The sequence below is a fragment of the Epinephelus moara genome, chromosome 6 (assembly GCF_006386435.1).
Source record: "Epinephelus moara isolate mb chromosome 6, YSFRI_EMoa_1.0, whole genome shotgun sequence".
Lineage (NCBI taxonomy): Eukaryota > Metazoa > Chordata > Actinopteri > Perciformes > Serranidae > Epinephelus > Epinephelus moara.
This window is the reverse complement of record NC_065511.1, coordinates 39,756,758-39,778,172: the sequence shown is the minus strand read 5'-3', so window position 1 is coordinate 39,778,172 and position 21,415 is coordinate 39,756,758. Positions and strand designations below refer to the sequence as shown.

The 21,415-nt window shown below is 45.0% G+C and overlaps 1 protein-coding gene across 6 annotated transcripts in view; it reads left to right on the top strand.

Moving 5' to 3' along the window:
* The window catches only part of pogzb (pogo transposable element derived with ZNF domain b), a 38,326-nt gene extending 19,077 nt beyond the window's left edge, over window positions 1-19,249 (top strand). For 4 of the 6 annotated variants that reach the window (XM_050045719.1, XM_050045717.1, XM_050045716.1 and 1 more), the window contains exons 17-19: window positions 476-2,122; window positions 2,230-2,266; window positions 13,610-19,249. In XM_050045719.1, coding sequence (XP_049901676.1) covers window positions 476-2,122; window positions 2,230-2,266; window positions 13,610-15,701 — 3,776 coding nt within the window. In that variant the 3' untranslated portion in view covers window positions 15,702-19,249. Of the gene's footprint in view, window positions 1-475; window positions 2,123-2,229; window positions 2,267-7,745; window positions 9,093-9,205; window positions 11,220-13,609 lie in introns of those variants that run through there. The other 2 variants (XM_050045721.1, XM_050045720.1) reach the window with 2 other exon arrangements.
* Window positions 19,250-21,415: the final 2,166 nt, after the last annotated feature.

Below are 21,415 nucleotides of genomic sequence, written 5' to 3'. Positions count from 1 at the left end.
TATTACTGTATTGTAACTTTCTAGTGTTATTATAGTTGGGTGAGGTTTTATTTATTAAATAAATCTGTTAATAGTGTTATATGTATTCAGATTTATATATTTAAGCATACTTTAAAAAAGCAACAATGGGTCAGGGTTTGAACCCTGGGGAAGCCCTTCTGTGTGGAGTTGCATGTTCTCCCCATGTCAGTGTGGGTTTTAAATACAACCTCCATCAGGCGCTGCTGCAGCTCCCTCAGCACCACTTCCTGTTTGTATGGACTAGCTGGGTAGATGTTCTGTTGTGGAGAAACCGAGAGTTCGACACTTACTGAAACCAGATCAACAATGAAGAAATGGATTGTGCTGCAGGAGATTTGAAAAGTCTCTACAGATCTTTGAGTTTTAAGTTAGTTTTAAGGAACACTGAATTTGTTTTGATATTGATGTTACCAGAAAAATGATAAATCAAAGTAAATTTGTCTCTTCTTTTCAGCCTACATTGAACCTGACATCCAGTTCTGCCACAGTGAAGATCAGCGCTCAGGAGAGAGGGAAACAGCCCAGAACAAGGACTTGCCTGATCCATCCTGGAGGTTAGCAGAGTGTTGGAAAAATCCATCAGAGAGCAACAGCTCCAAGTCCCCCATCATGTCGTTCACACAGACCAGTGGGCCTCGTCACTTCCTGTCCAAGAACACGGACGCCATCGACTTCTTTAACCTGCTCTTTCCTTCAGCACTCGTAGAGCTGATCACCAACGAGACCAACACCCATGTCAAGACCTCTCAGTTCCTGGGCGCCTGCTACCCAGACTGGGTCCCTGTCACAACCCATGAGATCAAAGGTTTCATCGGCCTGGTCATTCTGATGGGGATCCAGAATCTTCCTGACCTTTCACATTACTGGTCCTGGAATCACTACGACAACAGCTATACCTTCTACCGCGCCATGAGCTTCAAACGCTTCAAGCAGATTGCTGCCAGTATCCGCATGGGCAGCTTCGCCACAGATGAGTATCGTGGCATCAGTAACCCCAGTGACCCGCTGCACATCTTCAGGCAGATGCTGGATATTCTGGGTGGAGCTATGTGGGACGCCTACAAGCCGAATTGCTGCCTGAGCATCGACAGAGCGCTGCTGCCCAGCTTGGAGGAGGAGCGCTGCAATGCCAAAGGGAATCCAAAGACCCAACCTCAGGTGTGGCTGCTCTGTGATTCCAAGTCCGGCTACTGCCACCGCTTCTTCATCCAGGTGGGGGAGAAGGTGGGCCAGGAGCCGGGCTTCACTGTGGTGCCGGAGCTGGTGAAGGATCTGGAGGACAAACACCACCAACTTTACCTAGCTAATTCACTTACGTCTGTCCCACTCATGCAGAAGCTTCTGGACCAGGGCATCTATGCCTCCAGCTCCTTCCCTCCACGTAATTCCATCCTGCCCAAAGAGCTGTGGGAGGAGGGCCAGCTTGAGAAACCTGGGGACTTCCTGCAGAGACAGTTTGGCCCCCTGCTGGCCACTCGCTGGAGGGACACCAAAGAAATGGGCTGCCTGTCAACTAATGCAGCTCCAGGTGAACAGGACACTGTTTGGAGGAGGTCTCAGACCAAAGCGGGTGAACTGGACCCCATTGCCCGCCCCATAGCCTTCAGCCTCCTGCAGGAGAACATGCGAGGGGTTGACATCTGCAAACAGTTGCTAGCCTGCAACCCTCTGGGAGGAATCCCTCAGGACCGACACTGGCGCAGCCTCTTTTGGTTTCTGGTCAACCTGAGCATTGTCAACGCCTTCATCGTGCTGCGGGAGAGCCGCAAAGAGAACCCACCGGCCTGGGTGCAAGACGGCCTTTTTACTCAAGTTAACTTCAGAAAGCGATTGGGAAACCAGCTCGCCAAATGTGCTCAGAAATACTTTGAGACCATGGAGATTGCCAGCTCGCGCGGGATGAGGGTGGAGGCACCAGAGGAAAAGGTTAAAGAAAGACACAGGATGGTGAAGCTTAGCGCCATCTCCAAGAGGTGCAAGAACTGCAACTTGAAGAACATCCGCCATGAGAGTGTGTACGGCTGCGTCATCTGTCAAGCAAACCTGTGCAATCAGTCCAACTGCTTCTGGGAATATCACGGCCTGTCACCTGTAAACAAAGGTCCGTATTATAAACAGTTAATTTCAAAAGGTTAAGAAGTTTATTTGTAACTGTTTGACTTTGCATGATTAAAGATTCTGACAATAGATGTTTGATGTTTTTAACAGGATCAGCAAAGGTTGGATTTATCAAGGACAAAATAAGGTAATCTTTTTCCTTTAATCTATCCACATACAACATTTATTCCTCTTATTTATTTAATATGCTGTTAATTTCGGAACATGCTGATGTAATAAAACTTAGGTACACAGCCATGCTGTATTTAAGTGGTAACTCAAGGTTCCAGAGTGAGACCATTTTAGTCGCACATGCAACCAAAAATCAGTGCAATAAATTATTTTTATTGGTTTCACTGGTGAGCTTTACATGTCGTGTCTGGGTGTGTATTTGTGAAACCACACTGTGCACCCCCTCGAGCGACATTGTAACCTTAAAACATACCAGTAATTCATAATGAAGAGGATTGTTGACCTTTTTTGTCAATAAATACGCTGTGATGCTCGCTACATCAGTCTCTGGCCCAGCCCAGACCCGACATCATCAACTCTGTCCTCAGTACAATGCCCAATCCTGACCCAACATCTTCAGCATTTGCATTTACATTATGTGTTAAGAAATTACTGATGTATAAGGAAACTATCCTAAAAAGTAACTTAAAATGTATTATTGCAGCGCAAAAAGGCCCAGTGAAAGTTCTTGGGTGCACCCAAATGAAAGCGTTGGGTGTATCTGTGCAATCGATGTAAAAAGTTAGTCTGGAGCCCTGTAACTCATCTGACGTGTCTGGAAAACTTAGATTTCGAATGATGCAAACCATTTCAAGACACAGTCACAACAGCACGTACAATCCACAGCTCAGACCACCATCAAATAAACAAATTCACCCATGAAGCCTCATTATGATCCACTGATCAATAACATTCCAACAGAAAGGATCCTGATACATTAGCAAAGGTCCAGATATCCAATCCGGCAAACCATTAGATCAACAAATACCTACAGACTGCTGTTGGATTACTTCAATGTAGCCGGCAGATGTACCTAATTTTCCACATATTCTCCATCATATCTCCTGTTTGCAATAACATTACCAATATCTTGGTATGAGAACGGCGACTGCACTCTGACCTTTGGATTGACACCTCGCTTGACTCAATAGGAGCTTCCATGTCCTGTCCATAGTCTACAATAGCCAACGAGAGCTGTTGAAAGGAAGTGCCTGACCCTCTTCATTAATGTTAAGACCAAGCCAATATCAACTGATGTGCTAATGACTGACACTTTATATAGCCAATGACATTCCGAAAATGAAGATATGCAGTATCAGTGGGTTGCTTTAAAGCCACAACAAGGAAGTCTGCGCGTAAAGGGAGAACTACCTGCTGCCAGTGCCATCTGCGTTCGTTTGTAAAAGGCAAAAAGTGTGGGTTCTGAGAGTTTTGGAGACTTTGGAGAGGAAATAATGGTGAAAAGTACAGGGAAAATGAATTATACGCTCCAAGAAGCACTGGAAGAATGTACTCCTTGTGAAAGCGTCGAAATATCTGATGAAGAGAGCAAAATGCCGTCTGTTGACTCCAAGGCATTGGCAATGTTTCTGCAGGAAGGAGACATTACTCTTGACAAGTAAGTATTTTATTATTATAATTATAACAATATAGTTTATATATTACTGTACACTTCAATATAATTAAGCTTTAGTTTAAGTTATGGATACACATATTGTAGACTGTCTTTCCCCGTGTCCTTCACACTGAGTCTGCTGACCTGTTGGGGCAGGGCTCCAGACTAACTTTTCACCACCATACCAAAACCGTTCTGAAGAACAATTTAAACCACCCCAAAGTCAATGTTAGCCATTCAAAAATCAAAATATTGTTTCTTCACTTTTGTTATCATTAGGGATGCCCAGAATATATTTGACCAGTTACACATGCCGTTCTGTAAGTTAATTTTGCTACCCTTCAGTTTACTGCACTGCACGCCACCTGGGTCTGGTGGGAGCTAGCTAGCGCCAGTCATTCAGCAATTACCACTAGTAACAGCGGTCCAACCTAACAGCGCTGCTGGAGAAACGTTGCGCCCACCCTCAGGTCTCCCCACAGGTCTCACTGTAAGTAAGCAACTTCATTTCTAGCTGCAAAATCCCCTTTTATTGTTAATCATGTTATCACTGTTAGCACCGTTAGCATTGTAAGCAGGCTAGTGGTGCAAGTTAACAATGTTACAGGGGTTTTGCGGCTCAAAATGAAGCAGCTTGCTCACCAGAGCTACCTGGGGGGAGACTTAATGATGGCCAAATTGTTTCCACAGCAATGTCGTCCAGCCACCACAACGGTGTTTCTAGCAGCAATAGTGAATGAGTTAGTTTTCCATTAGTGCATGAAATGTTCAGATGGTCTTTAGGTTTTTATTTTCAGTTCTCATCACACAGGTATATCATATTATTCTGAGCTGCAGTGATGGAATCAGAGTGTAAAATCAGCCACCTTGGTAGCTAACGTTATCTCTCCAGGAATGAAAATAAACTTTGCAAAATGAAAATGCATTCAAAATCAAAGGCAGCCAAATAATCCGCAGACGTCTCCTCTTCTCCAAAACAATCAGACCCAGACTGGGACATGGCCAAGATGGGCTTCTCTGACACTCTTCGGTTGACAGAAGACCTCCAAGCGGGGGGGACGGACTGGAGCTACCGCTAACGTTAACTCAGCTTGTCTCTCTGATAACTTAAGAGTTGACTAGAATCCTTTTTCTGGTTAAAACTTAGTTAAGAGCGACCAAAATCAATAAAAAGGTGACAATGACGTGATTTGAAACAGAAAGATAGTAGTTAGCTGGAAATGTCGCAATGTCTGGCTATCCTGCTGACAGTCGATGCTTGTGGAAAACTCTGTAATGAGCAATGCTGCCAGCCAGCTAACTCCCAGATGTTGCGCAGAGCGGCTAAGGCCAGCTAACCAGTGGAGACCAGAGGGTGGACAATGGGTACTATGTTTCCGCATGCTAATGCAGCTAGTTGGTTGTTTGTCAGCAAAGCCAGCAGAAAATAAAATAAAAGACAAACATAACATTAAAACTTCACCTCTTAGGACACCGCCCCACTCAGGCTGAGTAAGGTACCCGAGACGTCCCTCTTCTCAACAACGTTTTCCAGCTACTCCTGGGGATCCCGAGGCGTTCCAAGGTCAGATGAGATATATATATAAAAAAAAATCATATTCTGGGTCTGCCTAGGAGCCTCCTACCAGTTGGACATCTCACTGAGGGCGCCAAGTAGGCAACCCAATCACAACTACCCACTTGTGAACAAGACCCCAAGATACTTGAATTCCTTTGTGTGGGGCATTAACTCTACCAACCCAGCATGGGCAATCCATCATTTTCCAGAAGAAAACCATGGCCTCAGACTTGGAGATGCTGACTCTCATCCCGACTGCTTCACACCCGGCTGCAAACCACCCCAGTGCATGCTGGAGGTCATGGTGTGATGACGCCAACAGAACTACATCATCTGCAAAGAGCAGAGATGCAATCCAGCCCATCCAGACACTGCTCCACTGGCTGTGCCTTGAGATCCTGTCCATGAATATCACAACAAGGATCAATGGTAAGGGACAACCCTAGCAGAGGCCAGCACCCACTGCAAAAGTGTTTGACTTGGAAAGTATACAAACACAGCTCTTACTTTGGTTATACAAGGACTGGATGGGTCGTAGCAGCAACCACGACACCCTGTATTCCAGCAATACCCCCCACAGGACTTCCAGGTGGATGCAGTTGTAAGCTTTCTCCAAGTCCAAAAAGCACATGTAGACTGGATGAGCAAACTCCTGCGACCCCTCCAGCAGCCCTGCAAAGAGCTGGTCCACTGTTCCATAGCCAGCATGGACTCTATATTCCTCCTCCTGAACTTGAGGTTCGACAGTCGGTCAAAGCCTCCTTTCCAGCGCACTGGAATAAAATATCCCAGTGAGGCTGAGCAGTGTGATTCCCCGGTAATTGGAGCACTCCCGCTAGTCCCCTTTTTTAAAAATGGGAACTATCATCCCAGTCTGCCTCTCCACAGGCACTGTACCTGACCTCTGTGCAACACTGAAAAGGCATTTCAGCCAAGATGGCCCAATATTTTTAACCGTTAATGGGCGTCAGGCTTCGGAAAGCAAAATTAAATGAAACTGATATCCCTAGTTTAAGTGGAGCAGTTTGTAATCTATAACAGCTATGTACACCTTTTGTTAAGAAAGTACAAGGACCTCTGCAGTGTACTTCAGTACAGAGCATGAGTAAATGTATGTGGTTATTTCCATCTTTGACAGAGGTGTCTGTAACTCCAAATTCAAAGTCCTTTTACCACCTAACTGTACTCAGCAGAAGTACTTCAGCACATTTTAGTGTAAACTTGTCTTTTCAAATTAAACTGCAGTCCACTATTTAACACTTCAGTGTCCTCTGTACAGAAACTCTCAGTCCTGCTGTGTGTAGCTTAGTCAGCTGTTAGCTTTGATAGTATGTTATCTACTATAGCTCTACCAGCCGTTAGCTCCTTCAGCTAAACACAGCACAGGACTTTGCTGCTTATCGGTTGCTAACAGCTAACTTGCTCTCCTGATGATTTTAACATGGCTTTGCTGTTCACAGTATAATGTCATCAGGGGAATAGCAGGGTGCATACCCTGGACACGTCAGTAGTGAGTTAAGTGGATCTTTCTGTATTTTAACGCGTTAGAGATGCAGGACTGGTCCTGTCAACAAGCGCTTTGTGACTGAGGAGATAGATGGGCTGGTACTGCTGGAACATTTGAGAATCTTCATGTTTTCATAGGTCTTGCACTGAATAGCAAGCCACTTAAAGTAACAGCATCAAGATGTGCTTTGTTTTGGTTAGCCCTCAGTTCAGTTCATCATTTGCTGAGCAATTGTTTCATACACATATGGGAATCTCTTGTGTCCTGGCTAGCCAGCTAACTGCGTAAGCGTGCAGAACCATCATGCCCACAATGCACCCTCTGGAAGCATAGTGTCCACTGCCAGCCTTCCAGTCTCCACTTGTCAGCTAACGTTAGCCTTAGCTGCTCAGCTCTGTGCACCAACTGGATCTGATGGGAGCTAGCTAAAGGCACCACTCATTTGTGATCACCACTGGAAACGCTATCCTGGTGGCGGCATGCCATTGCTGTGGGGTTGCTGCCACCTTCCGGTCTCCCCCAGGTAACTCCAGAGAGTGAGCAGCTTCATTTTGAGCCGCAAAACTCCTTTAGTACTGTTTAACTATATTAGCACTGCTAGCCATGCTAACGGTGCTACAAGTGATAATTAACAATACTAAACAGTGTTTGTGGCTCAGAATAGAGGTGCTTGCACACTCGATTGCTAGTTAGCTCTCAACAGACCTGATTGGTGCAGTAAATTGAAGAGAAGCAAAATCAACCTATAGACTGGTCTACATAACAGTCAGAAATATTCTTAGCAGTTAACCGATCAACTTTTACTGTGTGCACAGCTGACATGTGAGGCACCAAGTGGATTAAGTAGAATATAGAGAAGATGGTAAAATTTTAATGATGGAATTTTTTGTCTAGTTTGGCAAATGACTAAGTGTTGTTTCTTTATTCCCACATAGTAGAAAATCATCTGATGAAGATTCAGATACAAGTTGGGAACCGGATACTTCTCCTCCAGTCAGCAAGCGGCCACGTACAGAGGAGCAGCAGGACAGTACCTCATCAGGAGAGGAGTCCTATTCCCCAAATCGCTCGAGAAGTAGTGCCAGCGGGAGACCAAGAGGCAGAGGACGAGGACGAGGACGAGGGAGAGGGAGAGGGAGATGGAGAGGCAGCCACAGTCAAACTAGGTTGTCAACCAGTACATCTGGAGAGAAATGGAATGATACTGACGACCTAGACATAACACCACCACAGCCCACCTTCAAACCCTCCCGTCCACCAGGACCCCAGCTCAAATGTTCATACCCATACACGGCCCTGCAGCTTTTCCAGCTCTTTTTTACTAACTCTATTTTAAAGACAGTAATTCAAAACACCAATGACTTTGGCTTGAGGCACCACTCAACACGCGCCGACCCATGGATCGATCTGACATTACAGGACATGTTTTCATTCATGTCCTTGGTCATCTTCATGAGTGTAGTAGTATGCCCCACATATACTGATTATTGGCGAGGGGGTAACCTCTATAGCTTGCAGTTCCCAAGAGGGGTAATGACCAGTAAGATGTTTGAGAGGATCTGCAAGTCCCTTCACCTCAGTAGCTCAGTGAAGGAGGCTGCTAACAGGAGGAGGAGAGGCACAGCAGCCTTTGATCATCTTTGCAAAATAAAGCCCCTCTATAAGGAGATGAGGGAAGCCTGCAAAAAGAGCTATCATCCTAACCAGGAAATTGCCATTGATGAGCGAATGGTTGCCCCCAGCTCCCACACTGGGCTAAAACAGTATGTGAAAGATAAGCCTGTTTGCAGGGGATATAAACTCTTTATTTTGGTGGACTCCAAGAGTGGTTATACGTGGGACTTCCTTGTCCACAAGGGAAACATCCAGGGCAACAGTGGCAAGGGGCTCAGTTATGAGTCAGTGATGGAGCTAATGGACACACAAAGGCTGGGCACCGGCTACAAGCTCTTTGTCGACAGTTTTTTCACAAGTTCCACCCTTTTCCGTGACCTCCTTCATAAGAGGATCTGGGCGTGTGGAACCATCCGCAGGAACAGAATTGAATACCCCAAAACAAACGACAACAGTCTGGACTCAAAGTCTCCCTGCGGAAGTATACGGTGGATCAGGAAGGACTCTGTCCTCTTTGTCCATTGGCGAAACCAGAGGGACATCTTCATTTGTTCAACACTCCACACAGCTCATGAAGAGGACATAGTGCAAAGGAGAGTCCAAGGTGCTGATGGGCACTCTGTGCTGAAGGACATCCCTGTTCCACTAGCGGTGAAGGATTACAGCCGGTACGTAGTGTGCATTCAACTGTTTCATACCCTTTGCAATGTAATGATTTGTGTGCTTGATATTTATGTTTTGATTTATTTTTCTCAATGTTATGTTTTTTCTGTTCATCCAGGTGCACAAGTAGAGTGGATCTCACTGACAGCCTGGATAAGTACTACACAATCCTCCACAAGACCAGGAAGTGGTATAAGTGGTTCTTTTATCATTTCCTGGACATTGCAATCGTGAATGCCTTTCTCCTCCACAAAGAAATTGCGAAGGTTCAAGGATGGCTACCTAAGACTCAAAAGGTGTTCAGAGAAACCCTCGCTCAGGAGCTGGCAGAGGCAGGGTCTACCGCTGATGAACCACCACCACCTCCTGACACACCACATCACAGGCCAGTGCACATCAGTGGGCACAGCACCACCGGTCGGCTGAAGTGCAGGCACTGCCAAATGAAGACACCCGTGAAGTGCTCCTCCTGTGATGTGCCATTGTGCTTAATTCCCGGTCGTGACTGCTACAATACCTGGCATGATGCGCAAAAACTGTAAAAAGTATCATTGTGAAACCTGTGAATGAAAATGATTTGTTTTGTGTTCATTTCTATAAAAACTGCTTTTTAACCACAAACACTTTTTGACTCTTTTATATGCACAAAGTGTAGTTTGCTTTTGCTTCAGCTGCAGTGTGTCAGCAATACTGACAGTGAATCTGAACATGAGATGGGATATTTCTAAGTGTTACCTTTAATTAAAGCCCAAAATTACGAATGTGCGTTTTAGACTAGTCCCCTTTTTATTCTAGGTATACGACCATGGTTACCAAGGGTTCTATGGAGTCTCCAATTTTTATTTTATTTTGAAAACTCCAAGACACAGCCATCTATAATTTCCCTTTGGCTGGGCAGATCGCCGCTGGGACCTTTCTCGGTCTTTGGCTGGAACGAGATCCCCCGTGGTGATGGAGTGAACGTGGGACTGACTCGTAATGCCCCCAAGTACCATGTGTGGAAACCAGCTGCAATAATTATTCTGTCCACCAGGAGGAGCGGTGATGAAAGAAGCAGTTTACTGCACCTGATATCAGTTGTTCTTAAATTTGATGTATATGAGGTAGTCTGCTTCCCACACTGAGCACACTTCTAATGATTGTTTTCATTATTCATTTACTTCACTGTATATTAAAGATGGGCAACATTTGCCCAGAAGTGACACCATAACCGATCGATCACCCCCGGGTAGCTGGCTGGTTGTATAGGTCATTAACCCTGCTCCCTCCATGTTAATGGGCCAAATTAAAAGATCAAAGTACACGTCAAATGTTTTGGTTATTAATGGCACTGCTTGCGATTGGTCGCACAGTGGAAACTCAATACTGCAGTAAGATTACTAAACTATTACTATGCTACTATCACTTTCTCAGGAGAGGTATGATAAGATGCAGTCTGCCCTAGTCCTTTGTGGTGGCAGCAGCGTACCAGATGATGATGGAGGAGATGAGGATGGACCTGGTGATGGCAGTGTAGAAATGCCCTATCATTGTCTTTGGAAGGTTGAACTTCTTCAGCTGCCAAAGGAAGTACATCCTGAGCTGTGCCTTTTTGAGTGAGCTGATGTTCAGCTCCCACCTAAGGGGGTTATCACACAGAGATGAGACGCTAGAGACGCGGACACTTCAAAGACGCTTGAAACGCTGGAAGCGCTTATTCAATGCGCGCTAGCTACTGGCATCTGATGCTCAAAAAGTTGAAAATAATTTAACTTTTCAGCGTCTACGTACGTCTAAAAAGAAGCGTTTACAAAAACGCGCGTCTTAAAAGACGCCAGAAAAACACCTGTCTAAAAAGACTCTTGAACGCCGGTCAGACGCGCCGTATCATATGAAAACAATGGTTTTACTGGCGTCGCGTTTCTAGCATTTCATCTCGGTGTGATCACCCCCTAAGGGTCCTGAGTGATGAAGGAGTCCAGAAAGTGGAAGAACTCCAAATGGTTGACTGGGGAGTCACACAGGCTGATGAGGGCAGGTGGGGCTGTGTTCTGACAGTAATCAGCAATCATCTCCACTGTCTTGCGGGCATTTAGCTCTAAATTGTTGTCACTAAGATGTCAATTTCACAATGGTACGCAGACTCATCCCTACCAGAGATGAGCTGACTGAGGATGGTATCACACGAACTTCAGGAGCTGGCAGGCTGGTGACTGGAGTTGCAGCCGTCGGTATACAGAGGAAAGAACACAGCCTTGGGGGGGGGGGGAACTGGTGCTGATGGTCTGGAAGTCAGAGACATGTTTGCCCAGCTTCATGTGCTGCTTCCTATCAGACAGGAAGTCTGATAGGTCTGATAGGTCATATCAGACAGAAAGTCTAATAGGAAGTCCACAAACAGGATCCTGGCGTAGGTTCCTGGGGAGTTCAGGTGCTGGAGGATGAAAAGGAGGGCCATGTTGACTGCACTGTCTACATACCTGTTGGCTCTGTAGGTGATATGTATTGGATCCAGGAGTGGGTTGTTTTTGAGATTAGACAGAACAAGGTGCTTAAAGAACTAAAGAACCACCGAGGACAGGGAGACATGTCTGTAGTCGTGAAGTCCTGTGATCCTTGTTTCTTTTGGGGGATAGGGATGATGGTGAAGGTTTTAAAGCAGGCTGGTACATGGTATTGCTCCAGTGAGGTAAGATGTGGAAACATGCCACGCACCAGCCTGCTTCAAAAAATGAACCTGAAATGAGCAAACTCACTCTGGAAACCAACTGAAACTAAACTGAAAAATAGAAATAAAAACTTGTGAAAATACTGAACTATAATAACTCTACTGCAGAGAATGCTACTGCACAGACTCATTAACACAAGATGGCAGCGTCCGAATCTTTGATATTTTGGCTTCATTTTTGTACAGTGAGACAAGGTGGAGACACGATCTTTATATACAGTTATTGGTTAATGTCATGATCAGATCATGAAAATATCCTGAAGTGGTTTGTGAAACCCTGATATGGATTGTTTTGGGTTTTTTTTAGAAAATATCGGTGGTGAGATGGCTGACTGAGTTACTATATCTTCTGTTCTTCCCATGAAAGCTTCTTAAACAGGTCGGCAACCTGTGGCTCCGGTAGTGGTTCTTACATTCCCCAGTTGTAAAAATGTGTAGCCTATACACTGAACAGAAATGTTGTATTATTTTGTATACACTGAATAAAAATGTTTTAACATTTTGTCAACTAAAATGTGCGTCATCTGTGGCCCGCAACTTTTCCTCCCAATGGGTTAAGTCGTGAGTCTCCCTCATAGACTGTATAATTACGATGGACGACATATCAGCTCCCAACAAGTGAAGCCATAACTTCTCAATTGCCCCCTGGTGGCTGACTACAGTATGGGGTCATAAAACCCTGCCCTCTTCATGTTAGCGGAGGAGCATGGGCCACACTAAAAGAAAAAAAAGACACTAGTGATACCAAAGGTTGCAAACTGCTGCTCAAAGAGATGTATGCGGAGGGGTTTTTTTTCTTTGCATTTTTTATTTCTCTGGGCCAATAATAACAAAAGTCAAATGTTTTTTCCCCTAACAGACCCCATAGTTTATAAAAGATAGGCCTCTACCAAATGGTTGAGAAGTCACTTCATGGTATTTGTAAAACAGAAACACAAAATCCAGATTACATTATATTGATGTAATTTCTTTCATCAAACATATAATGGAATAACAATAGATATATGGTATTAGCAACAATGAATATTCACCTTTTCTTTTTTTTTTTTTCTTTTTTTTTTTTAAACATAATTACAACCTCCACCATCGCCTCATTTGTGTTGTGTGAAACTTGGGATTCTGCCCTCTAGTAAATGGTAAATGGTAAATGGACCTGCATTTGTATAGCGCCTTTCTAGTCATCTAGTTGACCACTCAAAGCTTTTTACACTACGAGTCACATTCACCCATTCACACACACATTCATACACTGGTGGCCAAGGCTACCATACAAGGTGCCACCTGCTACTCAGTTTTAACACACTCGCACACCGATGGAACAGCCATCGGGAGCAATTTGGGGTTCAGTATCTTGCTCAAGGATACTTAGACATGCAGCCTGGAGGAGCCCAGGATCAAACCGCTGATCTTTCGATTTGTGGACGACCCGCTGTACCTCTGAGCCACAGCCTATCGGTTGTATCTATGTCATAACAGACACACAGAAGAATGAGGGCTGTGACACTGAAAACATTTGAAATGGATGTATCAATTTTGTACATAAAGGGAGTATAAACTAACCCCATTCCTCAATGTCAGTAGCACATACAGTGATTCTGACTCTTTGGGGGAGCCTTGAATGTGTTACTCCTCAAAAGAGACAAACAGTGCATGTACTCCATATGGTTCAAGAACAGCTTTCATGAACAATGTCGAGTTGAAGAGTTTAATGAAACAAAAGTGCTTTGTCTTCTTGTGTGATTTTTTTTTTTTGCTGTGCTCTCACCTTGGACAATTTATATACTGATCAATGTTCATTTTATTCTCTGTCTTCAGTGGAGCAATCGAGGTGAGGGAGGTGGTGAAGGACAAAATGGACGATGCGATGGCCCCTGTGGAGGACCTGGACTTTGATGACGAGAGATTCGATGATGACGATGACATTGATGAAGAAACTGAAGATGATAAAAAAGAATTTATCAAAGAAGTAAAACATCCTATGTCTAACCTGATATCAACAACTAACAGCCATGCCCAATCATCTACCATCTCGTCTGCCTCTAAAGAGCGTGATGATTTCCTCACCGCCCGTCAGCTCAGGATCGCCCTGTTCGCTTTGTGTGATGGACTCCGGCAAGCATCGAGGGTCTTTTCAACCGAAACGCAGCTCATCCACTCCTGGTTGAAGGAGGCAAGGAAGCGTTTAAAGCAAACTGAACAGGAGCAGAAGGTGGATGCCAACGGCGGCGACCGTATGGTGGCCTGGGTGCTGTCCATGCGTGAGCAGCAGCTTCCAATCACTGAAAGCAACCTCTTCCACAAAGCCTCCACGCTGAAGAAGAAGGGAGGTTTCAGTGACTCATTCCGTATTTCCTACGACTGGGCAGTGAGCTTCATGCTGCAGCATCGGCTAGGTGTACGGAGCATTGGCAGGGAGGCCACGCTGGCACGCACTCTGCCGCTTTCCCTGGAGGCTAAGATCAAGACCTTTAGGGAATTCACCAAGAAGATCATCCAGGTCAACAAGCTGTCAGAAAACACTGTAGCTGTGATGGATGAGTTGTGTCTCTTTGTTGATTTGAGGCTAGTTCAGGACAAGTCTCGCTGCTCTGAGGCCCTGGAACTCACTGGGTCTGTACCTCTGGTCACTGTTTATCTGACAGCGCTGGCAGATGGTACCATGTTGCCGTCCCTGGTGGTGGCAAACAGGCAATTGTCTGAAAAAGCGCTGCCCGAGTTCATCCTGCTTGAGGCGGGCCCAGAGACTCTGTTAGTAGAAGAAGCCTTGGAGGTCTGGACTAACAAGGTTTGGCTACAGCATGTTACTAGCTCAATTCAGCCCAGTAAATCAATGCTGGTCCTGGACCGACACCGGGAACACATGGGAGATTCATTCCTCACCACCATCAGCGGATCGGGTACCCTTCCAGCGGTGATTCCTGGAGGCTGCTCCTTCCATCTTCAGCCCCTGGAGATGTGCATGAAGCCAGTCCTCCAGCGCTTTCTGCTGTCACGCTGGGCAGAGTTTGCGGCTGGAAACCCGAAGGAGTTAGAGGAGACGTCTCCCCACCAGCTTCAAGCAAATGTCGCCCAGCTACTGGTGGACTGGTCAGTCGAAGCCCTGACACACCTGAACAAACTCCCACAGCTTTGGAAGAAGTCGTTTGAATTGACGGGTCTTCTGTCAGGGCAGAAAGAGGAGGACAAGGAGGGGGAGGGAGAGGAGGACAAGACAATGAATCAGAAACCAGAGGAGATTCAGTTGGACCTCCTCAAGACCCTGACAGAGACCCTTCTAGGGACTGAAGCTTTTGGGGTATATTCTCCTGAGCTGATGGAGCTACAAGACAAAGAGGAATCCGAGGAGGAACAAGAGCAAGGAGAAGGGCCGGAGACCTCAGAGGAGAAACAGGAGGACAAAGAAGAAGAAGGGAAGGAGGTTGAAGAGGGGACGGAGAACGGGAAGGAGTTAGAGGAGGAAGGGAAGGAAACAAAGAAAGAGGGTCGGCCGGAGGAGGAAGGGAAGGAAACAAAGGAAAAAGGTCGGCCAGAGGAGGAAGGGAAGGAAACAAATCAAGAGGGTCAGCCAGGGGAAACAGTAGAGGAAGGGAAAGACTCAATCAAAGGTGTGGAAGACAGGAAGGAGACAGAGAACAAGAAAAAGGAGACTAAGAAACTAGAGAACAGTGTGGAGGAAGGAAAGGAGACAGAGGAGGACAGGAAAGAGGATGTTCAAAAACTAGAGGAGGACAGCGAGGAGGAAGGAAAGGAGACAGAGGAGGATAGGAAGGAGGTGAGCAAGGAGAGACGAGAGACCAGGATAGTGATAGGAGAGGAAGTTGGTGATGAGTGGAAGATAACAGTAAAGAGCAGGACTGAAGGCGTAGAGGCCGACAGAGAGGAGGACGACAGGATGGACGAAAGCTGAACAGGAGATGAAGACATGGATAAAGATCCGTGGACTGGGAACACCTGACCGAGTTGTCCCCGACAGGTGTCTGGTGGAACGTTTACCACCGGATATTCTCCCTGTAATTTACTGAAACCAGGAAGAAGAGGTGGAGTCAAAGTCGAGCTAAGATGGGACCAGCAAGGAGCAACCAGCCCGGCTGAGGGTGAAAAACTATAACACCTTTCCCCTGCCAACATACCTGTCTTGGTGAACACTTAAAGCTCCAGGTGTGCTGTTGAGTTTTCCCCAGTTTTGACAGTTTGTGTTTAAATACAGACCCAAATAAGTTGTACTATATAATCCAGTTCAGAAGTGAAACTATGGACATCCACTTCAATACAGCAGCATCTAGTGGACATTAGAGGAACTGCTGCTGTGTTGGTTGCTGATTGTTTGGGACTTTTATCATGTTGAGCTGTCGTTGGGTTTTCCTGATTTTCCAGACAAAGCCATGAACGCACCACATTTATAGGTTTAACCCTGATTTGGTCACAACAGCCGATTTTTGCAGTCAACAAGTGTTTTGTTATGTTTTCAAGTTTTTGTTCAGTCGAACATGTTTTATTTTTAAAAATGAAAGCTCGACAAAAGCTGTAGATTTCATGATTTTATAAGTCTTGTTGCGTGATCATGACTCACAACGTTGTCAACCTACAAGTTTAGAGATTGGCTCCAGACCAGCCAGTCAGCTAATATTCATATGGAGTTATGAATGAAGCTAATTAGAGATGCAGCATCCAGTTACAAAGAACATCTTCTCCAGGGCTTCCCACACATTCATTTCTTTATGGCGGTCCGCCACTATGAAAACATCTGCTGCCACTAATAGATGTTCTATTTTTGGAGCTGGACCTTTCATTAGGAGCACTATTGGAATATATAAAATGTTCAGTTATGTGTGGCCCCGCACTGTTGGAGCGCAGAGCACACTTGTGGCAGAGACGGAGCAGCAGAACGTCAGTGAGTGATGAGTGTGGTGAGTGATTCTTGGAACCCATCGGCTGTATTCGGCGTCTGACTTCTGGCAGACGGCGATACAGCCTCTGGGGGCAGACCCCCGATTTTTTGGCATTCCGGTTTGATTTGGGTGGAGGAGGCAAATTTCCGTTTCCAACTTCCGTTTATATATAAGTAAACCATTGCGATGGATTCAGAGTTTGCAGTGACAACAATTATGTTCCGCCTCGTTAGTTCACCAGACGGACCGTTTAACCTGGCAACAACTGCAGCCGGCTCAAACGCGATTGGTCAATATCACGCGGACTACAAACAGCCTACAACCGGAAACCAGGGCTCTTCCGCTCTTCTTCCGGAGGCAAGATCTCCAGGGTTTGCCTACAGGCTCTACATTCACTGAATGTAGAGTCTGTATATAGAGAGTACTTAAGCGTTCACTCTGCCCGGTCTAAAGGTTTGAATCTGCAGCAGCCACTTCCAAGCAGAAGAGAGAAGATAATTTTATCTTGTCGCCTTACAATGCAGAGCCTCTCTTTCTCTGTGCCGCTGCATCACATCCGCAGTTGCCTGTCCCAAAGGGTAACATTAATGTCGAGAGCGCTCACTCTGCAGCAAAATGCGAGGACCAAAACGCCCCCCAAGGTACACTGCACAGCACTCGGACTAGAAAAAAACGACTGCTGGACTTGAAGCAATCTCAGTCAACTGATGATTCGAATTTCTGACTTTTAAGGGGCAGCCCTAAAAAAAATATTTATTCATACACCGATCAGCCAAAACATTAAAACCACTGACAGGTGACGTGAACAACATTGATCATCTTGTTACAATACAATGTTCTGTTGGGAAAACTTAAGGTTCTGGCTTTCATGTGGTTCCACCAGACATGCTCCACCCACCTAAACACCAGTGCAGACCAGGTACCTCCCCTTTATGGCAGCGGCACTCCTCAGTAGCTGTGGCTCCCAAGCAGGACGATGTAACATGCTACACAAACAAAACGGCTCTCAAACATCTGTGGGATGTGCTGGTACCCCACCTCACAACCCACAGGACCCAAAAGCATTGGTGTCAGACACTGTAGGACACCCTCCAGAGATCCTGTGTCCATGCTTTGACAAGTCAGAGCCAAGTCCGGTCCAAGGAGGACCCACCGTGGATCAGGGATACCTCTCGGGTACCAGCACGTCCCTCAAATGTTCATTCACATTGAGATCTGGGGTATTTGGAGGCCAGGTCGATGCCTTGAGCTCTTTGTCCCATTCCTTGGGTCATTCCTGAGCAGTTTTTGTGGTGTGGCATGGTGCATTGTCCTGCTGGTGGGGGGACACTGCCATTGACAAGTGCCATTGCCATAAAGGGGTTTACTTGGTCTGCAATGATGGTCGGGTGGGTGGAGCGCATCAAGTAGCATTTACATGAATGCCAGGACCCAAGGTTTCCCAGCAGAATATTGCACTGTAACAAGATGATCAATGTTATTCAAGCAAGTAATAATGGACAGTAGACTACATGAGTGTTCACTGTGGTTTGCTACGTAGACAGAGGGGGCAGCTCGATCTTACTGAATCATGAGAAAGCAATTTTTTGTTTAATATTGAAATCATCAGCTGCAATAGAAGAATCTGGGGATCTTAAATTGTCAAGAGTTTAAGTACTCATATGTAATATTTGTGCACAGTGCTCACTAAAGCTGCAGCAGTGTCTTTTAAATAATCGATAAATGTGCCAAATTATTTTTTTAATTGTTTGATCAAAGAGATGTTGTAAAACTAAATTTTAAAAAAAGAAATGTCATGGCAGTGTCCTGTAACCTGAGACACAACACAAACAGATTCAGTTCACAAAGATATGAAACGGTTGGGTTTAAAAACTGTCTGATAAATGTTCTTTGACGCAGACTGATGTGGCGACGATGCCGAATGCTGACTGTTGTCTTGTAGCTGCAGCAGCTTCCTGTAAATGTTTGTATGATGATGTTCTGTAAGCTGATTGGTCGGTCTGGAACATGTGGGGTTAATGTTTGTACTGCATCATGTGATCAGAACCTGGACCTGAACAGACGGTGAATGTTGGAGATATTTTTATGAATATTTTCCTGCAGATCGTGTTTGATTAGAAGACGTTTGACGTAATTCCATCATGACTCCTACAGAACAGATGTTGTTGTCTTGGTGCTGATGTACAGAAGACTTCTCAGTGACACTGTTGATGAAGGTCATGTCTGTAATGCATCATAAGCACATTCTTAAGACATAATGCATACACAAGTCTTTATAAAAGTCTTTATAAATGTTTATAATCATGCATAAAAACTTATAACAAGGTTTATAAAGTGTCATAATTTTGAAATGGAGGTATAACACATTATACTTTTAACACTTTATGTCCACTGCTGATAATAAAAAGTTTTCATGCATGTTTATAAACATTTATAAATAGTTTTATAAAGCCTTATGTGTTTATTATAATGTCCTCTGAATGTGCTTGTACCGCATTAGAGACGTGACCTTCACAGAAAGTGTTGCAGACTTTTCTTTTAATCGTTAATAAAATATAAAACATCTTCAGATTTGGATTCTTTTCTTCAGATTTCAGTTTTATTACATTTGATATTTTAGAAATGATACAAAATCCATTTATCTCATACAGACAGACAACCACACGACACAAACACTGATCCTGCTGATGCAACAAACCCCAGTGCTTGTTCACAGTACCATAAGTACAAAACTAAATAGATACTTGGTTTGTATATCAACATGTTTTCAGTGAGTTTGTTCCTTTTCTTTACACAAAGATTAAAAGCGTCTTTCACAGTTTCAGCTTCGTTAAACAGTTGTGATTTATACGGCCCACCTTGGGTTTCTGGTGATCTGTCCAAAACGGAGGGAGGCCAGACGCATCTGCCAGAGCAAATAAAACACAAGCTCGCAGAATCATCTAGCTCCCAGTCGAACCAGGCAAAAGTGTTCTCAGTGATGTTTCCAGACGGCTCTGAGCTGTGACTGCTTCACAGAAGAAGAAACTTAAAAGAAGAAGAAAAAAACACTTCTGATGCAGTTTTAAGGACGGTTCAAAGACTTCAACCTGTCGCTGGTTCTCCAATGGGATCTCCAGAGAGTGTCTCGCAGGCTTCTTAAGATCTGGTGAGATTGATGGGTGTTGTGCATAGATTGTATAAAACAGCAACCGTAGCTGCCCTGACATAACACATTGGTTTGTGGACTCAGGTTTTGAAGCCTTGAGTTTGGCATTTTGGATGTCACCATCTTTTGGAGCCATAAGTGACCATATTTGGACAAGAGGGTGGAGCTGTGAAGGAGCGACAGGTAAACGGGTGAGCCCTCATAAAGTTGTCACTAATGTTTAAATTACTTGTAGAAACCAGAACTTTTTTTGTACCAGGCTGTAAAAAGGTTTATTTCCAATGTGTTCTCATCCTAACTCATTAAATATCACCACTTAGCCAGTGCCGGTCACTACTACAGATTTTGCATTGGGTATCCTCCTGTGTCTTTCTTGATGTTTCAGGACGGTGTGTCAATTTGTTTTTCTGTTTTCACAGGAAGTGTACAGTTACAGCTCCTCAGACACACAATCTTTTTCCAAATAAACTTATATTTACACTGCATATTTACATTTATTTCTTGGTGCAGGCCAAGCACGTGGTCTGGTTTAGAAAAAACATAATGGTTCAGCTCTACATTCATACGGGAAGCGAACACTGGGTGAAAGTTGGGAGTTTGTTGGACCCGTCCACGACCCCTCCTACCGCCTGCCCTATAGGGTCTTTTCCAGCTCCCTGAGCGTGGTCTCACTCTGAAGTCTTCGAAATCCGGCGCTTGGGCATTGACTTTCAGCATCAGAAACCAACGAAAAAAGGCATCCTGTAATGTCGGCATGATACGTGGCCGGTTGCCTTTATAGTTTAACGGCGTCCGGCGGCATCAAGGGGAAATGCAGCACGACAAGGACAAAAGTTAAGGCAGTGAAAGTCCGACTGGGACAGGCGGGAGGAGTGGGGCAGGTTCAACAAACACTGACCTTCAGTTTTGTGTTTGCATCCCGTAAGATTCTAAAGCCAAACCCTGTTCTTTTTTCCTAAACCCAACCATGTGTGTTTGTTGTTGAAGGGAGAAAAATATCAATTTGCAGTGTTGTACCGTTGTAGTGCATTTATTTTGAAAGAGACTGTATGTAAACTGAACATTTCCTGTGAAAACAGAAGTGTATTTTGAAAGAAGACAATACATGTAACAGGCAGAACTGGACACGGTGTCCCAGAACATCAACAACCAACACACCCAGGGTACCTTGCACATCATATGTTGATGTGGAAAGTCCATGACCAAACGTCGATATGTGACAAGGTCAGAGTGAGAATGTGTTGACTCCTTCTGTTCCATCGTTACCATGTATCATACCATCCAGCCACGTTATTAACTGACGCCGTCCATCCGCATATCTGCAACGCGTACTGCCACAACATGTGCTGTGACGTCTGGTCACGTCACAAACTGATGCTGCCCAGCGGTTTATCATACCACTGCAAAAGTCTGATCCCAAAATCACTGACCAAACGGCGGTATTTGACGAGTTTGGGATGAAAACAGGTCGATACTTCTGCTGTAAAGACGGACATTTAAACATCGGGGTCTGTAGGGATCGACTCATTTCTTGAGCCAGCCTCAAGTGGTCGCACAATGAACTGCAATTTTTGGCGCTTCTGT